Raw genomic sequence first — 23,182 nt, forward strand, 5'->3', positions numbered from 1 at the left:
TAGCAACGGAGACTCTGAGACACCGTAACTGAGCACCCAATACTCAATTTTGAAACAATGTTACCTAAATAAGTGTACTAATGGTAAATTCACCTCTGGTGTATGACCTAACTGTGACATACATATTTACACTCGCAACAATCCATGAGAAATAAACTTTTTGCAAGGAACCATTGACAAAGACCTAGACTGCCAGCTTGAGAACAAGTTTTTTTGTACTAAAAAGTTCAAAAGTTGTGATGAAAATTAAACAACAAGGAGTTTCATTGGTATTGAACAGCGGTTTTTATTTAGGTACTTGAACAACTTTAAATAAGTAGAAAAAACTAAAAAATAAGGGATCTGCTGGGATATTGTAAAAAAATGAATGAACAGAAGAAATAGTAACTGAAAAAGTACATAAATGCAAATGTGAGATAATCTCTCACCAAAGTGTTACATAAGTCTGCTGGGGGAAAAAGTGACGAAAATATACTGAAAAAAATGTGTCTAACAAGAAGTATATTATGTTAATTTCCAAAGCAGGGCTGATTAATACAAAAAAAAGTATTTGGCTGAATTTCAGTCAAGGAGTCAGGAGGATTCAGTTTGCCTAAAGGGGGACTTATGAATTAAAGCGCATGAGATTTTTTAAAAATTTAGATACAATGAGAGCCACTCAGGTATTTCTGCATCTTTTTCAGAAAATTTTAAAATTGGACTAAAAGTGAAGACAAAAGAAGTGTGAACACCAACAACAGCTCGAGCTACATTCGGCTGAAAATTAAAGGGATAGAGGCATTCTGAAATTCTGACCCTTATCAAAAGTTGAATATTTTTAGAGAATACAACTGGCTAATTTTTTTTGAAAACTAAAGACGGAAGTGGGTACATGAATGGAGACTGGAAACTGCAGCAAAGATGATGAAGAGAGAACATTCATTGATGATAGACATTAATTCATGCTTGTAGAAAAAAATTCCCAGCAAGACATGTTGTTCTAGGTAGACACGAAGCTAACAATGTTGGATATTTTAATTTCGTTCTCATTTTTCACACTGAGGCAGCAGAATATTGTAGTTTCCCTACAATATGAGAGCGCCTTTAAGTTTCTGTTCTTGCAAACTGGGGATGCTTATTTGAGACGGTAATTTGACACTTTCTGATAACTACTAGATAAGCTGCAAAGGATATACATATTTATTTAACAATTAAAACAGGATGAAATTTCCCTGTTGAGTTACCTACATTAACAAAAGTTCAAGTAAAAGATATGCCCTTAAAGAGCTGGGCTATGAACTGTTGCCGAAGAATAATTGGAAAACAACTGACTCTATTCAACTTTTAGTTATAACTTGTAACCATTGGATATTCTTCGATTCAAAGATTACTTGTTTTATTGTGCACAAATTTTCCAAAACTTCTGACACCATGTCTTAGCAAATTCAAACAAAGAAGACCAACAGTAGTTTACAGCATAGCTGCAAAACCATATGATAATTTCTAACTTGCTCATTTAATTTTTTTTGAGACATCCTAATAAAACACGACTTTTTTTAAATTCACTGAAAGTATTATGTAGTCAACATGTCAGCAATTTTCAAGAAGAAAATAATTTGATCGTGAGATAATGGATGTACACACCATAAAATCCTGTTTTGATGGATGCAGTTTGTAAAGCAGTGAAAAATGATGAGATCAGCCCCAGCAGGCAGTTTCTATGTCTAATATTAACAGAGATAACTCCTGCTAAAAAACAAGGTGCTTATGTCCTCTACCCTCATTATGTATACCTTGGTTTCTTCTACCCCAGGTTTTTTTAATCAGTGCTGCATTTGCAGTAATGATTGAACAAAAAACGACTTTCTGAACACCAAGTGTTAGTAACCACGATAGACACTACCTTGGTAGATTTTGTCGATCACTGTGTTCTTGGAAAGGGAATTCTTCTGTCAATGTTGGACATAGGTACTTTAAGTTCGATGAGATATTATTTTTAATTGCTTCAAAATTTACCACCATCAAGACATGATTCAATGGGAAGCATAACTGAACCAATAAGAGGTTTTTTAGCAATACTAATGCTGTGCAAAGTTGTATGTATTCTATTGGAGGCCAATAATCAAATCAGACACTCAGGTAAACATTTGAATTTTCTCTTTTAGAAAGAAAACTCCCATTTTTGGTAAATTTTGAAAATAATATGCTGTGAACACATATGTTGGAATTTTCTGTCAAATTTGTGCCCTTCATAGGTTTTTTTTAGAGATTTCTGGAGCTCAAATGAACTATCACCTTGGGCTGTTGCAGTATTTGATTAAATACATTGTGTTTCTCTAAAGTTGACTTTTACAAATGGTGAAGATCATTGAACACTCACGCTTCAGAGAAATGCATAGTTCAATCAAGGTTTACCTTCGAAATATTGGACAACTGACAGCTCTCTGTTAGGAGCATGAGCAATATTGAAAACCTTTGACATTCGGATCTAGTGCAACAATTGAGAACCAAGTACACAGACACATTTATAGATACATTTACATGGGGAAATCAATGGCAGATATGTAGCTCCTGAATAAACTAAGAAAGTTGGTTCTCCTCTGCTGAACTTAATCCATTTGACAAACAAGAAGAGCATGTAACAAAATGCAAGATGTTACTCTCTGTCTTCCACACAGACATTTTGCAGAAAATCAAATATGCAAACAGTCACACTATTTTATTCAGAGAGCGACAAGTAATTTGAATCGAAAATGATCCTGGTACATACATTCAGCAATAGACCGTATTCGATACAGGTTCGATGTATCGTTTGGTTCAAAACAATAGAACATAACCTCAAACCAAACTGTAAGGATTTAAGTTGGAAAAGCTGAAAATGAGAAATTTCCTGACAATTTCACTTTGCATTGGCATTTGGTACTCAAAAGAATAAAAAATCTGTTACAAAAGACCCGTTCTTTCAGATTTCTGAATTTACTTTTGAGGCTATGTTTATGTTTTGAACCAATCGATATTGATACAATCTCACCCGTTTGATGTGGCGAATACGATCTATTGGCAAAATCGATACATACTTACTGATAGTAGCATTGCATGACAGAGAGGCTTTAGTGACAGTAACATCAAATCATTTGAATCTACCTGCTCACATTTTGCATTTAAAAGTATTTACATCATGTTTCATTTAGAGTAATACAAACAACAAGGATTGATGTAGTATCCACCATGGGCAGTGCACCAAAGAGGGCATCCTGGAACCTAATTCTGTTAGCAGCAAACCTAAATTGATCATAAAATACTCAACTCTGAAAATCAACAAGTGACCCACTTGTCAGACAGGTCTACACCCCGTAAAAAATTACGTAGTGTTTTGTTAGCCCCCCTCCCCTCCCCCTCAATTTAGCATTTCAAGATGAATTTTAGATGAAAAATTACCAACTTGCGTCTGTTTTCCATTTTCGATTTTCGAGAAATCAAAGCTATGCTTCCATTCAAGTGTAACTTGACAGTCCTAAAAAGCCCCTTCTCTGTGTTACAGGTGTTTTATTAAAACACCTGTAATGCGATCTGAGACTCCTCTCCACTCTAGAGCGTTGTTATGCATTTTATAAGTGGCCCCAATTCTGGACGGCTTTTTTGATCTATCATCGAATCATGAATCAATAGTCTGCACTGTTGGGGATTTTCAGACGGAGTTCTCATAAAAAACTCAATTGATAATAGATTGAGTTTTATTTGTTTTCAAATTATATATACAAGATAGGTCATTTGATTTGGAAGATAGTGACTTAATTTGCTGCCAACAAGATTCCAGCCCTGAATAATGTTTACCTAACAACAAATCAAACCATCTAAAATATGCTACAACAGCTGTGAAGTGTTAAATGCATCCATTACAGAGGAGTTGGGATTACAGATAGATGGATGACTATATAGCTACCAATATATTAGAAGACTATGAAAATTATGATTTTGCAGCACTAAAATTTCCAAAGTCGAAAATATTGAAAAATTGTTTCTAACAATGGGACATTGTCTAAGGGAAGTTTAGGGGCACGTACATTTCACCTTCTTCAGACTTTCCAGGATCAAATTCTGAAAGACCAAAATCTGGAGGGTTAGGAACAAACTGATCAAAGCCCAAGTCCAATGGAGGCAATACTTGGCCAAAAAAGTTAGTGCAAAAAAAAGCCAAGCTTTTAGTACGAAAAGCAGTCCACTGAAGGACAGGAAAACAGTGTTTTTCTGTGAGTGTATTTCATTCACTCACTTATTCATTTATTTATTTATCTAGAATCAAAGGAGAAATTTTTCACTTATTTGTAATTTTACTGATAATTAGAAGACAATTGGAGATATTGCGAATAATGAACTACGTAGCCAAGATAACAATATCTTGAATCATATATTTTAGTTTATTATACATATTTTTTCTCAAAAGAAAAATACGATTCACTACTTAACATAATCATCAACTGTACAATTATTTTGCAGTTGTAATGATGAGAGAGACATCTAGCAGATGAACATCAAATTTCAAAATCTGAATGATTTTTGGAAGGTACATCAAAAATAAAGAGAGAGGATTTTCGATTTGGAATATGTATGACATTTAAACATACCAATTTCAAGACATGCATGTCTTAGTTTTTAATCGGATGGAGACAAATTATTTTTTGTAGACCTGAGTAATCATTCTCATCTATTGCTAACTTTCTATCCTGCATGAAGTGGAGAGAAATGGGGAAGAAAAGGTGGATTATAAATGCAGCAAACTTCTGCCTTTCTAAAATCCCTTCTTAGAAGGACATTTTTTAACTTTAGATTACTTTCACTGTAAAACTATGCCAGAACACCAAGCCTAGGCAAAACTTTATAATAATAGTGAGCTTAACTTCGAGTGAAAATGGTCCCTCCATTCTCATTGTGAAACAAGCAAATATTTTTTTGACCAGAGGCTGATTCAGCATCAGTATTTTGCAGAGCTAGAAAAATCAAAACAAAAATGGATATTTTGTAGGAATAAAAGTTTTGAAGAAATTTTGGCCTGGGTAGGGATTTTAGCAAAGCAGGATTTCACTGTGCTTAGAAAACTAAAGAAACAGCTTTCAATACAAATAATACTTTTATAAACATTTATCTATTAAAACTAGCTTAGTTACAGTAATAAATTATTTCTTTCTGTTAAAAATATAAAAAATAAAAATCAAATGATAAAACAATACAGACTACCCAAAAAGCGATAAAAATTTGAAAACCTAACTAATTCATGATCTTACATCAAAATGTACACAAAGCATAAAAAAGAGGACAGATAAAAAAGGAATTTGGTTGTTAATTGAACGGACATAAGAGTTTTGGTGTTAATGACGACAGAGAATAAAAATAAAAAAGGAAATATTCAACAGACAAAATATAGAGACTGACATTTTTCGTCCGGCCAAACTATAAGATTGCAACAACTAACTGATTCAAAGAACTGATATCACCTGACCTTCATATTCATTAAAACATAAAATTAGCGAGTTTAGCAAGAAATTTACAGCCACAATTTCGATAGTGAACATGATTTTAGAATGGCTTACTGATACACTTTATTTTTGGTACACTTTTCTGAGATCTCGCAGCGTGTACTCAGATGATGACATTTTTGTCCGCGCATCTTGTTTCAGAAAATTACACCTTGCTAATCTCATTACAAGGGAAGAAATAATGTTGTTGATTTCAGAGAGACAAGATATTTGAAAATGTGGTCAATAATCTGAAATTCATTACTACTTGACTAAAGTGATGAGAGAGTATTTGTGTTAGTGATCTTTATCTTGCAATGATACTGATTACAGTTATCAGTGCTCTCAGTAACACTCGTCCAGATTTGGAAAAATTATTAGGATATTCTTTGCATTTTTTACCATTATTGGTTACCGGCCAATGGCGAACATCCGTGCAAAAATTAAGAAAAATACATTGAACAGCCAATGTATGTCTAAAGGCTGATTTTGTTAACTTAATCCTTCATCCAACAAAAAGATTAGTGTTGGTATGTGTTTGGTTTTATCTTAAACCAAAAAAAAAATGTTGGAATGAAAACGACACTGAAAGATCAGGTGAATCAGTTTTCTAAAGAAACTACACTAAAGTGAAAAAAAATAGGTAGAAAGATTTGAGACAAAACAACCTCATTTTTGCGCCCCCCCCCCCCCAAAAAAAAAAAAAAAAAAAATAATACATTGTCTAGCACGGGTACATACAGGGCTGGACACACCTTCAAAGTGAAGCTTCAAAGTGGTGGCTGTTTGGTCAAGTGTTGCGCATTGATGCGGTAATTGATGGCAACACTTGGCTAAACAGCCACCACTTTGAGGCTGCACTTTGAACATGTGTCCAGCCCTTACCTGATGAAAGTGTCTAAAATGAGCTAATGACAAAGATTAAAAAATTCTATTAATGCATCACTTTTCAAGGTTAGATAATTTTTGAGGTGACTGAGAACACTTTGGCTTGGTCATTGTAACAAAATGACCAAGCCTTGGCTCCTACTTAAAAAAAATAGTTTGATAACAATGCCTTAGCAAAAGATAAGGTGACAAAACTAAAAAAGCTCCTTTAGAGTGTTGCTTGCAAATACATACTTAGACTTGACTTAGTTGCCAGGCTGCAAGGGATTTCCTGCTTTCTTTACACGACTTAAAGTAACAATCGTGAATTATACACAAAAAATTTTACAACCCTGCGAGAAGAAGGGACAATCTGTACAATGTGACAATGAGAACAGTAATTAGGATTTTAACAAGGACTGTACAATTGAAAACCATCTTGCAAAGTGAGCCCTTCATTTTGCTTGCAAAATTTTAGGACCGAACAAAAGAGGAAAGTAAAGGGTCAATAATAATCTTTGAATCACAGAATTCCTATCACGATACTTAAAATGAATTGAAAAACACCCTCAGATAAACACAAATTTTGAACATAGGTACTTGAAGTTTCAGAAGTTCATGTGTCTTTCACTTTTTCACAACTCAAAAAATTCTCCAGTTCCGACTCCAAGAATTGAATTTCTTACTAGGTTAGTGGGATTGAGGAGGCTGATTTTTTATCGGTGCGGAACTGCAATTTGGAATTCCATGATTCCAAAATCAACATTAATAAATTAAGGGGCTCTTTTTGAATTTCCTGTTTTTTAAACCTTTGTTTCTTAACTTGAACAAGTGTACCTGGAGACGTTCCTCCAGAAAATAAACTTCTAAATTGATCAGTTGGGCTAAAATGTCAACTGTTTCAACTTATTTCAAATACTTTTCATAATATTTTGGATTTTTTTTTCCTACTTTTTTTCAACTTAGAAAATTTTTCTTTACTAACTAAAATAATCAACAACAAGACAATAAATAAAAATGAAGACAATAACCATTGATCAGGTGATTATTACTTACCTTAGCTTAGAATACTTTTTTACAAAAAATATGAACATGTTTTGCCAGACGAAAATTTTGAACCATGATTGACTGCCTTCCCTAGCAATATCACATTAGTTCCTGGAAAAAAAAGGATACTTCAGGTCAGGTGATAGACTTTTAACTAGTTCCACAATAATTCTTAGAGCCAGTTTCAGATGAGAATGTCCTTCTCTTTTCTACGCGGACGCTGATGTCTGAACATCAGCACAAATACATTACTCACTTGAAAACATTGGTCAATTCAAAACAATGTAAACAAGGTCAAATTTGAAATCTGTGTCATTGCTACCAGAGAAAATATATTATTGAGATAACAACAATCTTAGCAATAAGATTGGTAAAGGCAAAAGTTGAGTTCGGAGTTCAATGCTACTTTTCGCATTATGATAACTGATGAATGTCAAAGTGAGCACTTTGCTAGGAAAATTTTTCAAGGAGAAAATAAGAGCCCACATTGGATAGAATAGACCACCTGATCCTCCTATACTTTTTTTCCAACCAATAGAACACCCGATGACCACTTACATTTATGGGAAATCAGAACTATGTATTTTTCTCAGATTCAGAAAATTTTTGGATAAACTACACTTACGCCACTACATGAGTACCCGTTTACTTTACAGGATGAATACACTATTTTGAATTGCGAATACTTAGTACTGTTTTTAGTAACAATCGAAAAACACAGCAATATCCAATGCATGCAATTTGATTTTTTCAGCATATACTTGCTGGCAAAAATGGTACAGCACCAGTTGAGCATAAATAATAGTACCTTTAAATAGGAGGAGAACATTGACTATTGTTACTATCAGTACTGCTGAGAGAGGAGCGGCTATTGCTTCGTTCCATTGGGTTAGAATAGACCTCAGCTCCCGGGAAAATGTATCGGCCTTGTTTCAACATGAAATATGTGTTCTCTGAAAAAGGTTATACCAAACACATTAATTGATTGACCATTGTGGATTTTAAATATAAATACCATACAATAAAAAAAGAGGAAAGTGTATGTGTACTTGTTTTAGGCTTGAGTAAAATATCGCAGTTTACTGTTCTTATTTTTTTTCCAAATTACAGAAGAAATTAGGAAAAATGACCGTAATTGTTTGATTTGTAAACAATCTTGATCTAAGAAGATCCTCAAATTTTCTGTAAAAATTTTAGGGAAACTTTTCTTATCCTGAATCTTGAAACTTTCCATCAATATTTGTTAGATGTTTCTTCGTTACACTTGGTGCTCATCAATGAGTCACACAGATAGAAGAAATTGCAGAAAGTAAGAATGTAGTCAAATAATCAAGTTGAGATTAACGTAGTCACGTCAAGTTTGCAAATCGTACAGTTTGCACCAGAACAGAGTTCTGCGGGTGTTCAATTAACAACCACTGTGATGTTTAGAAGTATGCCTAGCTGCTGCCACCTGGTCCATTGCGCAGCCATAGCCCCGAAGTGTCAGGCTATACCCCTTGGAAACTTTCTGCAAATGGAGCATGTTTGTTGCTGGCAAGAGAATAATGTCAACTTGGAAGATAGGAAAAAAGAATATGCAGCGAAACCAGCTGAACTGATAGTGGCAAAGATGAAGTGCCTGTCACTTTTGCAATTTAGAATGAACTGAGTTTGGAATTGACCCCTGCATGATTCTCATGGTGATATTTTTGAGGAATTTTTGTTTTACAAACATGCTTAAATCTAGACAATTCGAATGTATTCAAATCCAATTTCCCGGATAAAACCTTATTTTAGGATCTGACTGGAGTAGTTCTGATCAAATTTAGAAAAAAGATGCAGGAGAGAGTCATAATTTCAGTTAAAATTTAGTCACACAAGAAACAAAAATCCTAAATATCAGGGTTCTGCATCAATTTTAACAGTGTATCGAAACCTACTTTAATTCACTGGAGACTTAGTGTACTAATCTTTTTGGTAATCGAACTTAAAATTGGTCATAAACAAAATTCCCCAGTTTCCAGGCAGTAGTTTAATATTCTGATAAAGCATTTGATGCACTAATTGCATGTTGACCTGAATTCTGACCTGCTCTCGGTATATTAATATCTAATTATCATTGGGAAAATCAGTCTAAATCATGAATGATTATATTTTGATAAAGCATTTAAAACACCTATTACATGTTGACCTGAATTCTGACACGTTCTAGATATATTAATATTCAATAATCATTGGGCAAATCAGTCTACATCATGGATGATTACCTGGTAGACGAGCAGCCACGCTAATCTTCTCCCTTTCCCAGCTGGTCTCGTTGCTAATGGGTTCAGTGTCTGGCGAGTGAGAATCTACCGACATGTGGCGATCTGTCGTTGCACTGTGGGAGGAGTTGCTTCCATCTCCGATTCCGCTGTCTCGTGTCGAGTCCAGCGACATGTGCCGCTGCACAACTAATGAGCTAGGAACTTGATTACTGCTACAACTACTGCTTGGCTCATCCACGAGCATGCCTCTTTGTTTATTCTTGCTGTCGCTTTCTGCGCAGCTGATCAGAGTCTCTTGAACATTATCATCAAACAAGATGTGCTTGGTCCCGGCTTCACGACTCGTTGTGCTTTTCCTTCGGGCTGTGTGGTGGAGTCGATTGATATATTCACAACACTTAAGATCTTCGTCGATGGGAGGGCAATCTGCACAAGGGGCTGATTCAGATTGGTTTGTAGAGCTGCACGGTTCTAATGGTTCGAACTGTTTGCCATCCATAGAATCTTCTTCCATGCAGCTATCAATGGAAGTCTGTCGCTCACCTCTACTGGAGCCACCAAGACCACTGTCTCGCGTCGAGTCAATGGACATTTCACCTTCACTGCAGTCAGCTCCATTTTCGCTTCTGTAAAAGAGTGATTTAACATCACAATTCTTTCAGCACAAGAGAAATATATAATGCAAAAACGTTACTAGCATTCATAGTAAAAAAAAAAAAAGTATCAGCTTAACGATAGTACACCATAGGAATGGATGAATATTTAATGTGTCGTTTTTTTCGGTGATTGGCTCTATTCATGAGAAAATTTGTACATGTAATAATTAAAACTGTCTCAATAATATTTATATGTTAATTACAGTGTTGTTTTGACGATTTTTGATAAATCAGGTTAAAATAAGAGAAAATTACTGGTTCTGTGACAATTGCTTTCTTAGTGGTTAAGTATTACTGTTAATGTACCCCTAAAAAGAAAATAAACAGTTGTTGAAATAATAGTGGTATGTGTTGATAGCCATGAGTGGTCATCTTCGTAACAAGAGCTAAAGTAAGAACCAGAACAACTTGCGCCTTTCAAACGAGGTGTTTCACTTGCTCTATGGAACTGAACTTACCGGAACGGAAGAGAAAGGATCGGTGAGTTCAAACGTTCTGCTGCTGTGCAAGGTGTTTCCCTCCAACAGATTTCTGAAAAATCTTCTCCAAGCATTCTACAAATTGTATCTACAACAACATCTCCATCGCCCAAAAGCTCTACATCAAATGTAAGATGAGGTAATCTTTCTCTGTTGATCAAGATTTGCGGCACTCCACTTGGCAGGGAATCTGAAAGCGATGAAAACAGTTTGGGTTATTTTTCTTCTACATAAAGCTGGAGCAAGGTCCGTAAAGGAGTTTTGAGTTTTCTAAATGATCACAAAGATATTTGCGTCACTTTGCGATATGATGCGGATTTAAACAAAATGACAGGTTATGCTAAGTAACAACAAGGCTCGCTTCCGGGAAGGGGGACTACAGTGTACACCCGCAGATAACCCACACCTCTTCTCCTGATTTCAACGATCGAAAATCAGGGTCTGAGTTATCTGTGAAACTCGTGGAAATTGCATACCCATCAGGCGCTACTTGACGATGTGAGTGAAACAGACCACTATGGGCACGTGTGGGTTACGCCGGAATATATTTACTTTTTTTTTGACCCTCTTAAAATTTGGGGTACAAGTTATCTGCAGGCATATATGGTACTTAATTCTCCAGAGAGGACACCAATTTGCTGAGCTCATCAGAGCTCTTTCTTCAGTTTCCATAATATCCTGATTTTTCAATTTTTAGACTCAAAAATTTTCTATCTTCCCGGTTTTATCCTGCTTTTGATTAAAGCCTCCACTTGGATTTTTACGTACTTGTTTTCTTTTAATTGCGCTGACTTTCGCTCAACAATGGATGGAATTTCCCTGACAACAGATTCAAATTAAGGAAAAAGGCTTTCGGATTATAGCTTGGGCTTCCGTGAATAGCACCAGCTGAACAATGCTACTAACAAAATTCTCTAAATTCCCCAAGGTGTAGAAAATTCTCTGACTTTCCAGGTTTTCTAGACTGCCGGAAACCTGGCTCCCTGATGAAAATTATTTGGTCAAATTTTGAGGCACTCCTTGAAACCTCTTAGACTTAATATCTCCTTTAAAGCACCTTACCTTAGATATAGGAGTTATTAAAAAAGAAACACTAAAGGAACTTTAATTGAAGTAAGTTTCAAGGAGCATAATAAAATTTTGCCCTAACATGTTAATCCTGAAATGAATAACTGTTTTGACAACTCTTCAAAAGTTTAAATTTTTCTACCTTTGATTTTCTTTTAGAACTGGGAGGATATCCTGCAATAATAGAAAATGCTATCAGTCCTATTCTTTCTGAAATTCAATGCTGCTAACTAATAATAATAAAAGGAAGTACAGTAAGACCTTGATTTATTGGATTTCACGGGACCGGAGGCCGAATCCGTTCAAACGCGCTAGTGGGTCCTGCTGAAGGGACCGGAGGATCGATCCGTTAAATCGCGATTCAAAAATTCGAGGTCTTACTGTATGATGTTGCAAACTAAATGGATTAGAAAACTTGTGAGACAAAATATTTAAAAAAAACCAATTGACGCTAATTTCGCAGACATATAACCTAAGGGAAATGACACAATGAGGATGAGATACTGAATTTAGCTCATTATACTTACTGGGTATTAATGCAACAGGTCGAACTTTCAACGAGGAACCAATTACAATTAAAAGATCACAAACATTCTTATCTTCGGCCATTGCACTGTGAAAACTTTCTGGTAAGCCTTCTCCAAAGAAAACAATATCTGGTTTTATAACACCTGTAATAGAATAATATGAATAAAGTTTAAAATGATTTTTAAGAAAAATCACGAGTTGAATTCAACATGTTTGCAGCAGGAGAATTACTTTGTGAAATAATACAGGAATGGGATTCTTTAGGTGCTCACAATTCCTTCATCATAGTATCTCATTTTAAACTTGCAAGGTGGTTTGACAGGCTCCTTTCCAGATGAGTCCGGAAAACATATTTCGCGTTGTTTGGAAAGCTGTTACAGGCAAGTTGAAAATAAAATAGTAAGAGTTCTCTGGGAAAATATCAGATCATAGAGGAGTAGAGTCAAGATACATTTGACCCTTTTTTGCCTATACTTTTAGTTTTCTATACTTCTCTGGTTAATATAGATACACTGATCTGCTATAAAGTAAGATAAGCAGGGAGTCTATGGGTACCTCATTAATTGAACTCATTGATTTTTCATTACCTTTTCCTAACTTCCCAAAAAATTCTTCTTTCAAAAGGTTTCCTTACACCCCTGCTTTTTAATGACCTTTTCTCCTATTGTTCCTAACCTACAGTGCATAAACATATTTTCAGCTTGAAATAAAACACATTTTCACAAAGAGAAGGGTAGGTATTCAGTATTAGAGAGTAGAGTTTAGAAATTCTACAAGAATAAAATGAAACCTGCAAACTCTGAAATTTTGCGAGAAGGTCATTTATTTGCACTAAAATTGCACATGACAATGATTACTTTAATTAAGTTCATCACAAAAATTACAGTAAAACTTTGATATAACGAACGTCTATATAACGAATTCTTCGAATTAACGAATTTTTTTTGCGGTCCCGAGAAAATCCCTATCTTTTCAATGTAAAATAAATTCTATATAACGAATTTCGGTGTAACGAATATTCGCTTTTACGAAGGAAATCTTCCGTCCAAGTACGAACTTTACCATGTGAATCGAACTCGATTTAACGAATGCACAGGAATTTCCGCGCGCCCGGCAACACCGCAGGGGAGAAAGTAGGCTTGTCTTCACCCGCGTATTGTACGTCGGTGTCAGTGCAAAGGTCATTTTCCGATTGGGCGGGATTGGGACTTTCCGAGGCACACATGTTTCCTCGAATAAACGGGGTGATTAAGGAGCTACATGAACAGTGTCATCAGTACGATTTCAACCCCTGCTGTGGGCTCCTCACTATTGCTGGGCAGTTATACTGATCAAGTGCTAACTGGGTGTTCCCCGCCGATTTTCCGTAAGATATCGTCATAGTTTAAGTTGGGGGGGGGGGGGGGGGTACACGAAACTGGAAAAAACCGAACACTTTAAAAAAATTGGTGGCCTAAAATCGGGTTTTCCGCGGTTTTCGATAGAACGAATTTTCGATTTAACGAATTTTTTTGCCGGTTCCCAGAAATTCGTTATATCAAAGTTTTACTGTACATTGTTCTGTACCTTTCTGTGAAAAATCTGTTCATACTCTGTAATTCTGTAACATCTTTAACACGACATGCTTTTTCAGCACATCTATGCTTTTCCCAAGTGGCGTATACTCTAGGCGAGGGACAAAATTTTCTGAAACACCTGCAAATTTCAGGCAAGTCACTTCTGTTTAAACGAGGGATAAAGTAAAGTTATTCTTCTGGACAACTTTAATATGACATAATATCAATGAATAACACAAACATATACCTGATGGGTCTTTGCAAACTTGACACATTGGAATATTCTGCGCAAAGACATTTTCTCGTATATCCTCAGATGTTACTTTATTACTGCAGTTTGGATTCATACAAGACGCTGTTGAAAACGATCCTGAAAGAGAGAAAATGATTGTAATTAAGATGAAATGACCAATAGACCCGGATCAAGTATTGGTAAACTCTTCAATTGCCCAAACATTGACAAAAAATTAAATTAAATATTTATTTAGTAATTCAAAAAGTAAGAAAATGACCTTTTCAAGTCAAGGACTAGGAAAATATGACTTTCATAGTCTTGCAAGTAATCATCAATATTGAGCGATGATAGTGAAGATAAGTCGAATGGTCTAAAAAAAAAACTGATGACTTGATGAGTCAACATCACAAAAACTTGATAAGCATTGAAGAAATGTTTGATGTAAATTCTGGATACAATTAAAGAAAAATTAACTCAATAAAGTTTTATTCTTCATTTGGGATTTGTGTTTCTTTTATTTGTAATTATGAAAATTTGATTGAAACTAGGTGAAAAAGTATCCTCTTTATGACACCTAACTGGAATATGGCGAAGGAGACCAATTTATTAGTTGAAGTGAATAATACTTACCATGACATTCGATAATATTGTTGATGCCTGCCACTTTTTCAAGGGTGTCAATGTTCTGGGTGTAGTTCCGTAGTAGTTTTCCTCGATTTTCTAACATTTTGATAAATCTACAGGCATCAAAAAACATACATATTAAAATAGAGAAATTCAATAATTAATTTTGAATTGGGTTATATTTGACCGTCATAATGAGAGAAAATAGGAATAATTTGAAACAAATCTTCACTGTATAGAAGTACATTCAAGAGAGGATTTCGAGGGGCAAAGCATAGACTGAACCACATAGGTGCTGGACACGCGATGACAGCAGCACAGGGCTGGACATTTGGGGGTCAAAGGGGCAATTAAATACATTTATATTATTTTGTTTATAAGATATTCATTAAAACTACATACATTAAAAATTGAGTTGAATAATAAAGAGGAAGTTTTGATCAAAAATGGGTATAAATATATCATTCAATTTGATTCAGCAGTCAAATTTGTTTCTTTTTTCTATTAGATTTTGAATCAAAAAACCATATTTACCTAACCCTTGAGCAATTGTTTCACCTCCATTACACTACCTCACAACTTAGTTTTCCGCAAAAGAAAAAAAATTCTCCGTAGCATCAGAGATGTTGCCTTTCGTTTAATTCACTGTCACTCATTAAAGTTAACTTACAACATTAGACTAATGCTCCAAATTGAAATTGCTAGATACTACTAGGTACTTTTGAAACTTTAAATGCGATTTTTCAAAACTTAAAAACTCGACAGTCGCTATTGTTACTGATATGGCATCATTTAGAGAAAATGTTTAAATAAATCAAAATGACACAAATTATTGTGCTTGAGTACAATACAGTAAATGGAATACCTAACATTTTTTGTGCTTGGTTTGGTAGAAACTGAAAATTCACCATCAGGACCAAAAAATAGAAAAAAAAACAAGAGCCCGGAGTAACAGCCCATTAATGCTTGAACCGACCTATTTTGCTTCTTTTCTTGCAGTATGAAAGAGTCAACCAGTCTGAATTCACCTTAGGTATCACCCATTCCATTGGAGTTTTGCCTGATGTTCCTGCTTGCCTATCTATCCATGTTTACGATACATTTAGGGGCCAAAACTACAAAAGGAACTTTTATACCCTAATGATGAATTGCAGCCCCAGACAGAAAGGAAAAAATATATGAGTGTAACATCAAATGGGGCTCTCTCTTGCCCTCTCTACAGGAAAAAGACATCAGTGAATGACTTCCACCACTTAAAAACCACAAGAAAAAATGGAAACATCGATATGGTTACCTGTGGCAAGGAGATGGCTTGAACTGTCCAGGATAAATTTCTCTAGCAAATTTAAAGAATGGGCGAGGATCTTTACGAAAATAATTTATATCAAACATGGCCTGAGGGTCCGGCAGGTTCGGGAAGTCAATAGCTAGTCGAGAATAGATTCCGTTGTGGCTTCTAAAATCTGGGATTCCACAAGATACTGACACCTAGAAGAAAATCCAAAGAAACAATCATAAAGTAACCAATGTTCACTTAATTTTTTTCATTTTCAAATTACCTAACTATCCCCGATCTTCGCACAAATATTTCACTTTGTCTTTTTCCCCCAAGCACACAGATAATTGCTAGATTTAGGAAAAAAATTTCACTTTGGGAGATTCAAGTTATGGGAGGAGGCACTATGTCGGTGCTCTCTAGAAAGGAACTAGCTGAAGTTTCCAAGCTGATTTGCTACTTGCAAAATTTCATGATTTACCCGATTTTTCAGATCGTCACAGACCTTCATATCATCATGGAAATTTATTAGGTGATTGACAGGTGCAAAGTGCCCAAAAGTAGAGCAAGGGTTAAGAACTTACCAAGCCTTCCTTTAAAATTCAATCAACCTCCTTCATTTTTAACCAAAATTCATTATCGCTTCCCTTTAAAGTCTGAGGAAAAAAACCTTTCACCAAAAAAATCTAACTATTTCACAGCTACAATGATATATACCGTACAGGGTTCCCCATTTTGTCCTATTTCAAAGCTAAAACACTGTGTTTTGAACAGGGTCCTCCCATTTAATCTGATTTCATGAGGATTCCTCTGCTTTTTACCCTCCTTCCGCTAGAACCCGTGTTGTTCTCGTTTTTGCAGGGTTTCCCCGTGTCACTTCATCAGCTCACGACCAGGACAAACTTGTGATCAGAGAGTTTCTGTACCCCCAAAATAAAGGGAAAACTCATACAGCATGTAGTGCAATATTTGCAGGCTGTCACCTTGGACAGCTGTGATGGGTGCCGCAGAATAAAATCTAATCTTCAATTTCTTGCCTATACCGAACGGTGAAAAATAACAATGAGTCATCTCGATTTGTCAGTCTTAGAGCTCACTGAAACAAAGGTTTTAGCTGATTCTATTCTTTAGGCTGTCAACAGGGGCATGATCTACGAATTGAAGTATTAAGCTTGTACATACCCCAGCACCAGTGAGCACCATGATTCGTGAGCAGGTTTTGATAAGATTAACTACGTCGTCAAGGGTGTTGATATGCTCTAATTTTTTCCGTCTGGGTGGACAGCACATCATATTGGCCAAGAGCTGAAACAGAGAAACAGGAAACAAATGTATTAAATAATAAAAACGTTGGTTGGTATGATTGCCAGGTTTAATTTAATGTTTAAGAGAAAAGAATAGCCGCTCACACTTGGGCTCGCTTAGAATATTTTTGCTGATAAATTTAATGGATAATGTCTAGATTGATCTTAGCCTAGAAAGGTGACCGTGAATTCACCCATGAATAAGGCCTGCGCTATGAAGGTCTCTGGAAGATGGCATCCTCTTCAATTTTTTTTTCTCTTTCTTAAAAGACCAGTAATATAATTTGTTTGATATTTTTTATTTGGAAGTTATCTAATATTTATTTTTTTCGAAAATCATCAAAAAACTCAATAGGAATCATCATTTGACTGATATCAGTCGCTCTACCTCTCTTACATTGGCTAAGTAGCTCATTGTGTGCCTAAAAAAGTTTTCTGCGAAAACAGCGGATGTGGTTCTTTTTTAAAAACACTGTATCTTATTAGCATTAGCTTCAAAGGACCCCACACACTCCTTATGGGGATTGTTACCACGATCGATTTTTGATTTATTTATTGTAATAAATGTGTCTATGGTTGCTGATCATAAGTCATGACTGCGCCAACTTTCTACGAGCCACCGTTTTTGCACAATCCGCTATTTAAGTTTCAGTAATTTCCAGGACAGGCCGCCTAAAATCAAAATGCAGTGCGAGTTGAGTGCAGTAGTAAGGATTATAGAATGAAAGAGAGAAAAATACGAATTTGGCCAGTGAAAAGAAAAGGCGCCTGGAATCTGAGATAAGACTGTCGCTCGGCTGCTGGTCTGTTTTCCTGTTAACATGATTAACACTCATCCGACCGACCCGAACCATACTTAAGGACTGCACTACCTTCATTTATGCCAGGAATTATCAAAACTTTTTCCCACAGATTGTGCAAATACAGTGCCTCATAGAAAGCTGGCGCAATGATGACTTTTGATCAGCATCTATAGAAGAGTTTAATGCAATACAAAAATTCAAAATCTCATGGTACACATCTCCATGAGGAAGGTGCAGGGTCCTCTATTAAATTTCTAAAGCTCATTTTTCAGAGGTGGATTTGTTCTGCAATAAATTCTTTCACCAAACCTTGTTTGCTGAATGGACATTGAAATGTACAGCTTTGAAAGCAATGAACACAATTTTCTCAAAACTTAAAAAAGTCGGCATCCGCTGTTTTTACATAAGTGGATGGCTTTGTATCCCTACCAATGTGCAATTGTCTCACTTTTGACATTTCAGGACCTTTTGATTTAAGCATTAATTTTGCCTCATCCCAAAATTTGTCAGAGAATTTTTAGCACCACCCCCTTTTGCAGCTCTGAGGGTTATGAAAATCAACATCAAATAATGGCAAACTTTAATCAGGGCCGAATTATTTTCATTCCGGATTCAACGAGATTGAACCAGATTAGGAATCCTAGATTAGTTTACCTTCCATAGGGTAAAATCAGGAACTTGAGGAGGCACTTGGGTTGCGTCGTCCAGGATGTCATTCAAGAGGTCACGTGGATTAACCCCACTTATTATCTGATTTTGAATCCAAGTCATTGGTCCTGCAAAGAAATGATTGATGCATAAATGAAAAGTAAGTTGCATAAAAAAATCAATACGAGACCTTTACATGGAAAAACTTGGTTCATTCATTAAGTTTAGCTCACTTTTTCCTTGAATGACATGTAAGTTAGACTCTGAAGACTGAGAGTTTTTCTCAGATGAATGAATAGACAAATTGTCTAACATCTGACAAAAATAGTTCAAAACGTTAGTTCCAAAAATGTATTACAGAAACTTAAAAGGAATGGACCAAAGCATACGGAATGGAACTGCGATTTTGCCTCAATTTGATATTATTAACTTAGAAGAGATATTGCATATCCTAAAAGCTATTTTTTCAAATTTATTTAACAAAATCCTGGATGTTAGTGCCTTCTCAGAAAAAATTTGCTTGTGTACCCTAATTTCATCAGGCCTTTCAAAACCGTGCTTTTATGTAATATAGATTCTCTACAATGTGTGATGTGATATACTTAACAGATAAGAGTTTAAATAATTTCTACGATGCTCAAAAGAGTCCTCCAAATATTACCTGAGAGGCTGCTCCCTAAATTCTCTCAGATTAGGTCTTCAGATTGAAGGAACTTTGTTTCACATAACTTCTTAGCCTTAAGGAATAACTTAAAAAATGAAACAAAAGATTCATTCTGTAGACTGGATTGTCTCTGAAATGCAAACTGAAAAGCAGAGGTGCTTCCCTTTCACCAAGCATCTGAGTGATGGTAGGGCTGTTTTGAAATTTTAATTTTTAATCATTAAAAAAAATTGGGTATCTTTTAGGAGAATATTTATTAAGTTTTCTTTTTTATCAGTGCAATGAAGGTACGAGTGCAATTTGGACACATTTGACCCACATTTTACTTAATCAGACAGTTTCTTTTCTGATAAGTTAAAGGGGTCTGATCATAATTGATACCTCTTAAAGAGCAGCATGATAAATGGATTCATAAATACAATATTTACCGGCAAAACATTTCCAATCTTGTCCACTAATATCAGATAGTCCTGTTATATCTGACCAGTTACTAACTGTTGAAGAGACTTCGTCATCATCCGATGCTTCTTCCTCTTCCTCCACCCTGAAACGGTGAAATTCATGTTAATGCATTTACTTAATTGATGGCAGTACCACTTTGGTGCAAAAGATGACAGATAGGCTATGAAAAAAGTTAATACATCTTTAGTTGAAGCAATGCTGTGCTTTTCTAGTCACACTCAATCATTTCATCTGCCAAAGTGGACCATAAGACAGGGTAAGAATTAAGCACGACCACATATATTTAAGGGTTTTTTTTTCCAGGGAACGCGATGGAAGCAGTTCGAGCTGGTTCGATCAGTCTGAACCAACCTCAGCCTACCTCGGAAGAGTGGTCCAAGCGTTCCACTGGAACACATAGAATGCGCCAATGGAAAGGGATAAAAAAGTGATGCATTCCGTTGCGGTCCACTGTGGTTCGGATTGAAAAAAAAGCCCTTTACCGATTAAAATTTTATGGAGAACATCTTTAACATCCCAATAACTTCCAGTAAGAACTCTTGAGTGGAAAAACATCCTCATAAGTAGTTTATATTATGGATTGTTAATTCAAACTTTGGCTTCATATAAATTTCCTTACTCCTTTAATACAAAGCACCTTTTAACTGGTAAAAAAAAAGTAGTACACAGGAAAATTCTTCCATTGAAAGAAGTACTGGAATATATTTGGTCCATGATTTAACTTGATTGGACTTAGGTTTTTAGATGGGTGGGAAGTGTGCATGAAAATAGACGAGGAATGTTATTTTTCAACTTGCGAGTTGATTCTGAGAAATTTTAATGCTTTCATCATATTTTACGTAAAAATATCTTACCTGTCATTGTTGAGATCACTTTGTCCTGATGGTTTCCCTTCTTCAACGGTGTTTTTGAGCTCCACAAAAGGATCACTATCTCCATTTTCTGCAAGTACAAATAAGAAAAATAGAAATTTATGGTACTGAGATAGAATTGAAAACAAACAAAGAAAAATAAAAACCTGAAAACACACACACAATAAAAAACTTACACGAATCAAGAGAGAATTAGCATTATAATGTCTCTCCTACAAATTGAGTTATTGAGCAATGTCCATTAAGGTAGTTTCCAAAATAAATTTTAAACAAATCTTCATAAATTTGATATCACACTAAGTACTCAGTAATATAGCTTCTTTAGGTCATGGATTGATTTCTCCCATTAATTTGTACAAAACAGAAATTATTGTTTCTTAAAGACACAGAACTTGGAGCAGAGCAGCATAGTGGCAGATCTTGTCTCTAAAGCACTTGATATCACCTAAACAGAGACAGCATACAAATTGTAGTAGGAATTGGTCCTAAAATCTTGCAGCAACATTGAAAGAGTAGAGAACTTGACAAACAGGTAGAGGTGTCATCAGATAAGTTGGCATTTGTTTACTTTCCGTTTGCAAGCGCAGACAACAAGTTCAGGCCTCTGCACGGACCATCATTTGCTACTATCCATCTTGAAAATATCCGTCTCATGATCGTATCATAAAAAACCAACCGACGTACTTACCAATTATGATCCGTGACTTTAAGGTGGTTGTGATTTCGGTGTGGCTAAACATTAAAGTGTTACAAGGTTTAACAGTAGGTATTAAAAAACTTATACAAGCTTGTGTTCTCGCTTCTGCCAGAGTCAGATGTTTTCATGTAAAAAGGAAGGGACAAAAAAATGCCAGCAAACCAAAAGTAAACAAATACCAATTTATCTGATGGCACGTCTGTAGTATAAAAACCTAGTAGAACAGGAGAATTAAGGGGTTTGGCACGTTGAGTTTCGAAATAACATGGATCCTTGTGGCACAGAGAATGTTCCAACTGACTTTTGGATGCTTAAAAATTGGAATGGAGCAAATTTATCACAGCATGTGCATTGATACTAGTTCTACTTGAAACCATGAATACCTCATTTTCTTCAAAAACCGCACTTGTGCGCCTTGTCCTCCAAGCCTCTCAATTCTGTGGCATGTCCCTGCATGAGTATCCTTATCCTGTTTCCTTCTAGATGATGACATGTTCTCCAAGGTGTGCACTTATTCTGCTCACTATTTCTCTCTGCTAGATTGAGTTTTCAGCAAAATCCTTAGATATATAAAAGTACCTTTCCTTCAAGTACCCAATGGCTTTCTTAAATAAATTTTCAGGGGGAATGGCACTTTTGGGCCTTATCCTTTAAACACCTTATTTAAGTCTCCTGATCTTGGTTCCTCCCCTTAGCAACCTTTCTGACTGAAACTAGGTATGCAAAATTATGCGTTCATTAAGAATTGGTAGAGATGTGAACAATCTCACATTCCACTTTGTGGGTACTCAATGGACCAACTTAAGCAGTTCCAAAAGAGAAGCCAAGAAATGACCAAAAATATTTGAGATTTAATTTCAGCTGAAATTGCCCCATCTAAAGGCAAATCTGAGAAGAGTGCGAATCTTTGGCGTAAGGTCAACTTTCTTCGACCACAGTTGCGTCAACTAAAAGTCTGACACAGGTGGCTTTGGAAGCAGATTTATTTTGTATGGTTCAGCCAAACACAGAGATGGAGTGTTTATTGTTTATGAGATTGGCCCGTGCAACTGATAAGTGTTATCAGTGTTGTCAACAGGTACAGAGATGACTTGGCCCTTGCCTGTGCTAGATGGGACGATTTCTAACCTGCAAGGTATTTGTTTTCATCTTGACTTCAGCTGCCAAAGTTGAAAAATTGATAGGACACGCCTCCATCTCAACATGGCGGCTAGGTAGCCGGAGAAAAGGTGAAATCGGACAAAAATCCGCCATCTTGAGTGCTAATGGAAGAAATTTAAAACCACGGATTCAAGTTGTACTCACGGTTTCCAGGCTCTTTTGATGTGTACGCAGACGAAGCACAAGTCCCTAAGTTGGGTGCACTAACTAAATTTTGGTCACCATCACTATTTTCTAGTTTAATCCTTTTGGCAGGAGACAAGTAATCAAGATCTTCTGAACTCGACCCCATTCCTCAACAATACGTAGTGACGTTACAGGAAACTGGCCAACAACCTCTCTCGTCCGTCATACCAACCTGACAGTGACCTGAAAAGCTTTCACTGTGCATAAGTTTTGATTGATAGAGTTTAAACTGACCAAAAATTTAAATATTACGACCTTGATTTATGTTATAAATTAAATTAATTAGAAATTGTATCATATTGGAGTCC

The 23,182-nt window shown here is 35.8% G+C and overlaps 1 protein-coding gene across 1 annotated transcript; it reads right to left on the reverse strand.

Annotated features, from left to right (window-relative positions):
- Nucleotides 1–261: 261 nt before the first annotated feature.
- On the reverse strand, nucleotides 262–23,016 carry Sirt1 (Sirtuin 1). The gene is made up of 13 exons (XM_019045602.2): nucleotides 22,833–23,016; nucleotides 20,813–20,900; nucleotides 19,925–20,040; nucleotides 18,839–18,960; nucleotides 17,260–17,382; nucleotides 16,096–16,289; nucleotides 14,808–14,914; nucleotides 14,190–14,312; nucleotides 12,386–12,529; nucleotides 10,770–10,980; nucleotides 9,656–10,281; nucleotides 8,215–8,359; nucleotides 262–7,517 (listed from the first exon to the last, which is right to left on the reverse strand). Exons 1-12 carry the CDS (start codon nucleotides 22,978–22,980, stop codon nucleotides 8,217–8,219), a joined length of 2,145 nt encoding a protein of 714 aa, XP_018901147.2. The 5' UTR covers nucleotides 22,981–23,016; the 3' UTR covers nucleotides 262–7,517; nucleotides 8,215–8,216.
- Nucleotides 23,017–23,182: the final 166 nt, after the last annotated feature.

Source organism: Bemisia tabaci, chromosome 1, assembly GCF_918797505.1.
Source record: "Bemisia tabaci chromosome 1, PGI_BMITA_v3".
Taxonomy (NCBI): domain Eukaryota; kingdom Metazoa; phylum Arthropoda; class Insecta; order Hemiptera; family Aleyrodidae; genus Bemisia; species Bemisia tabaci.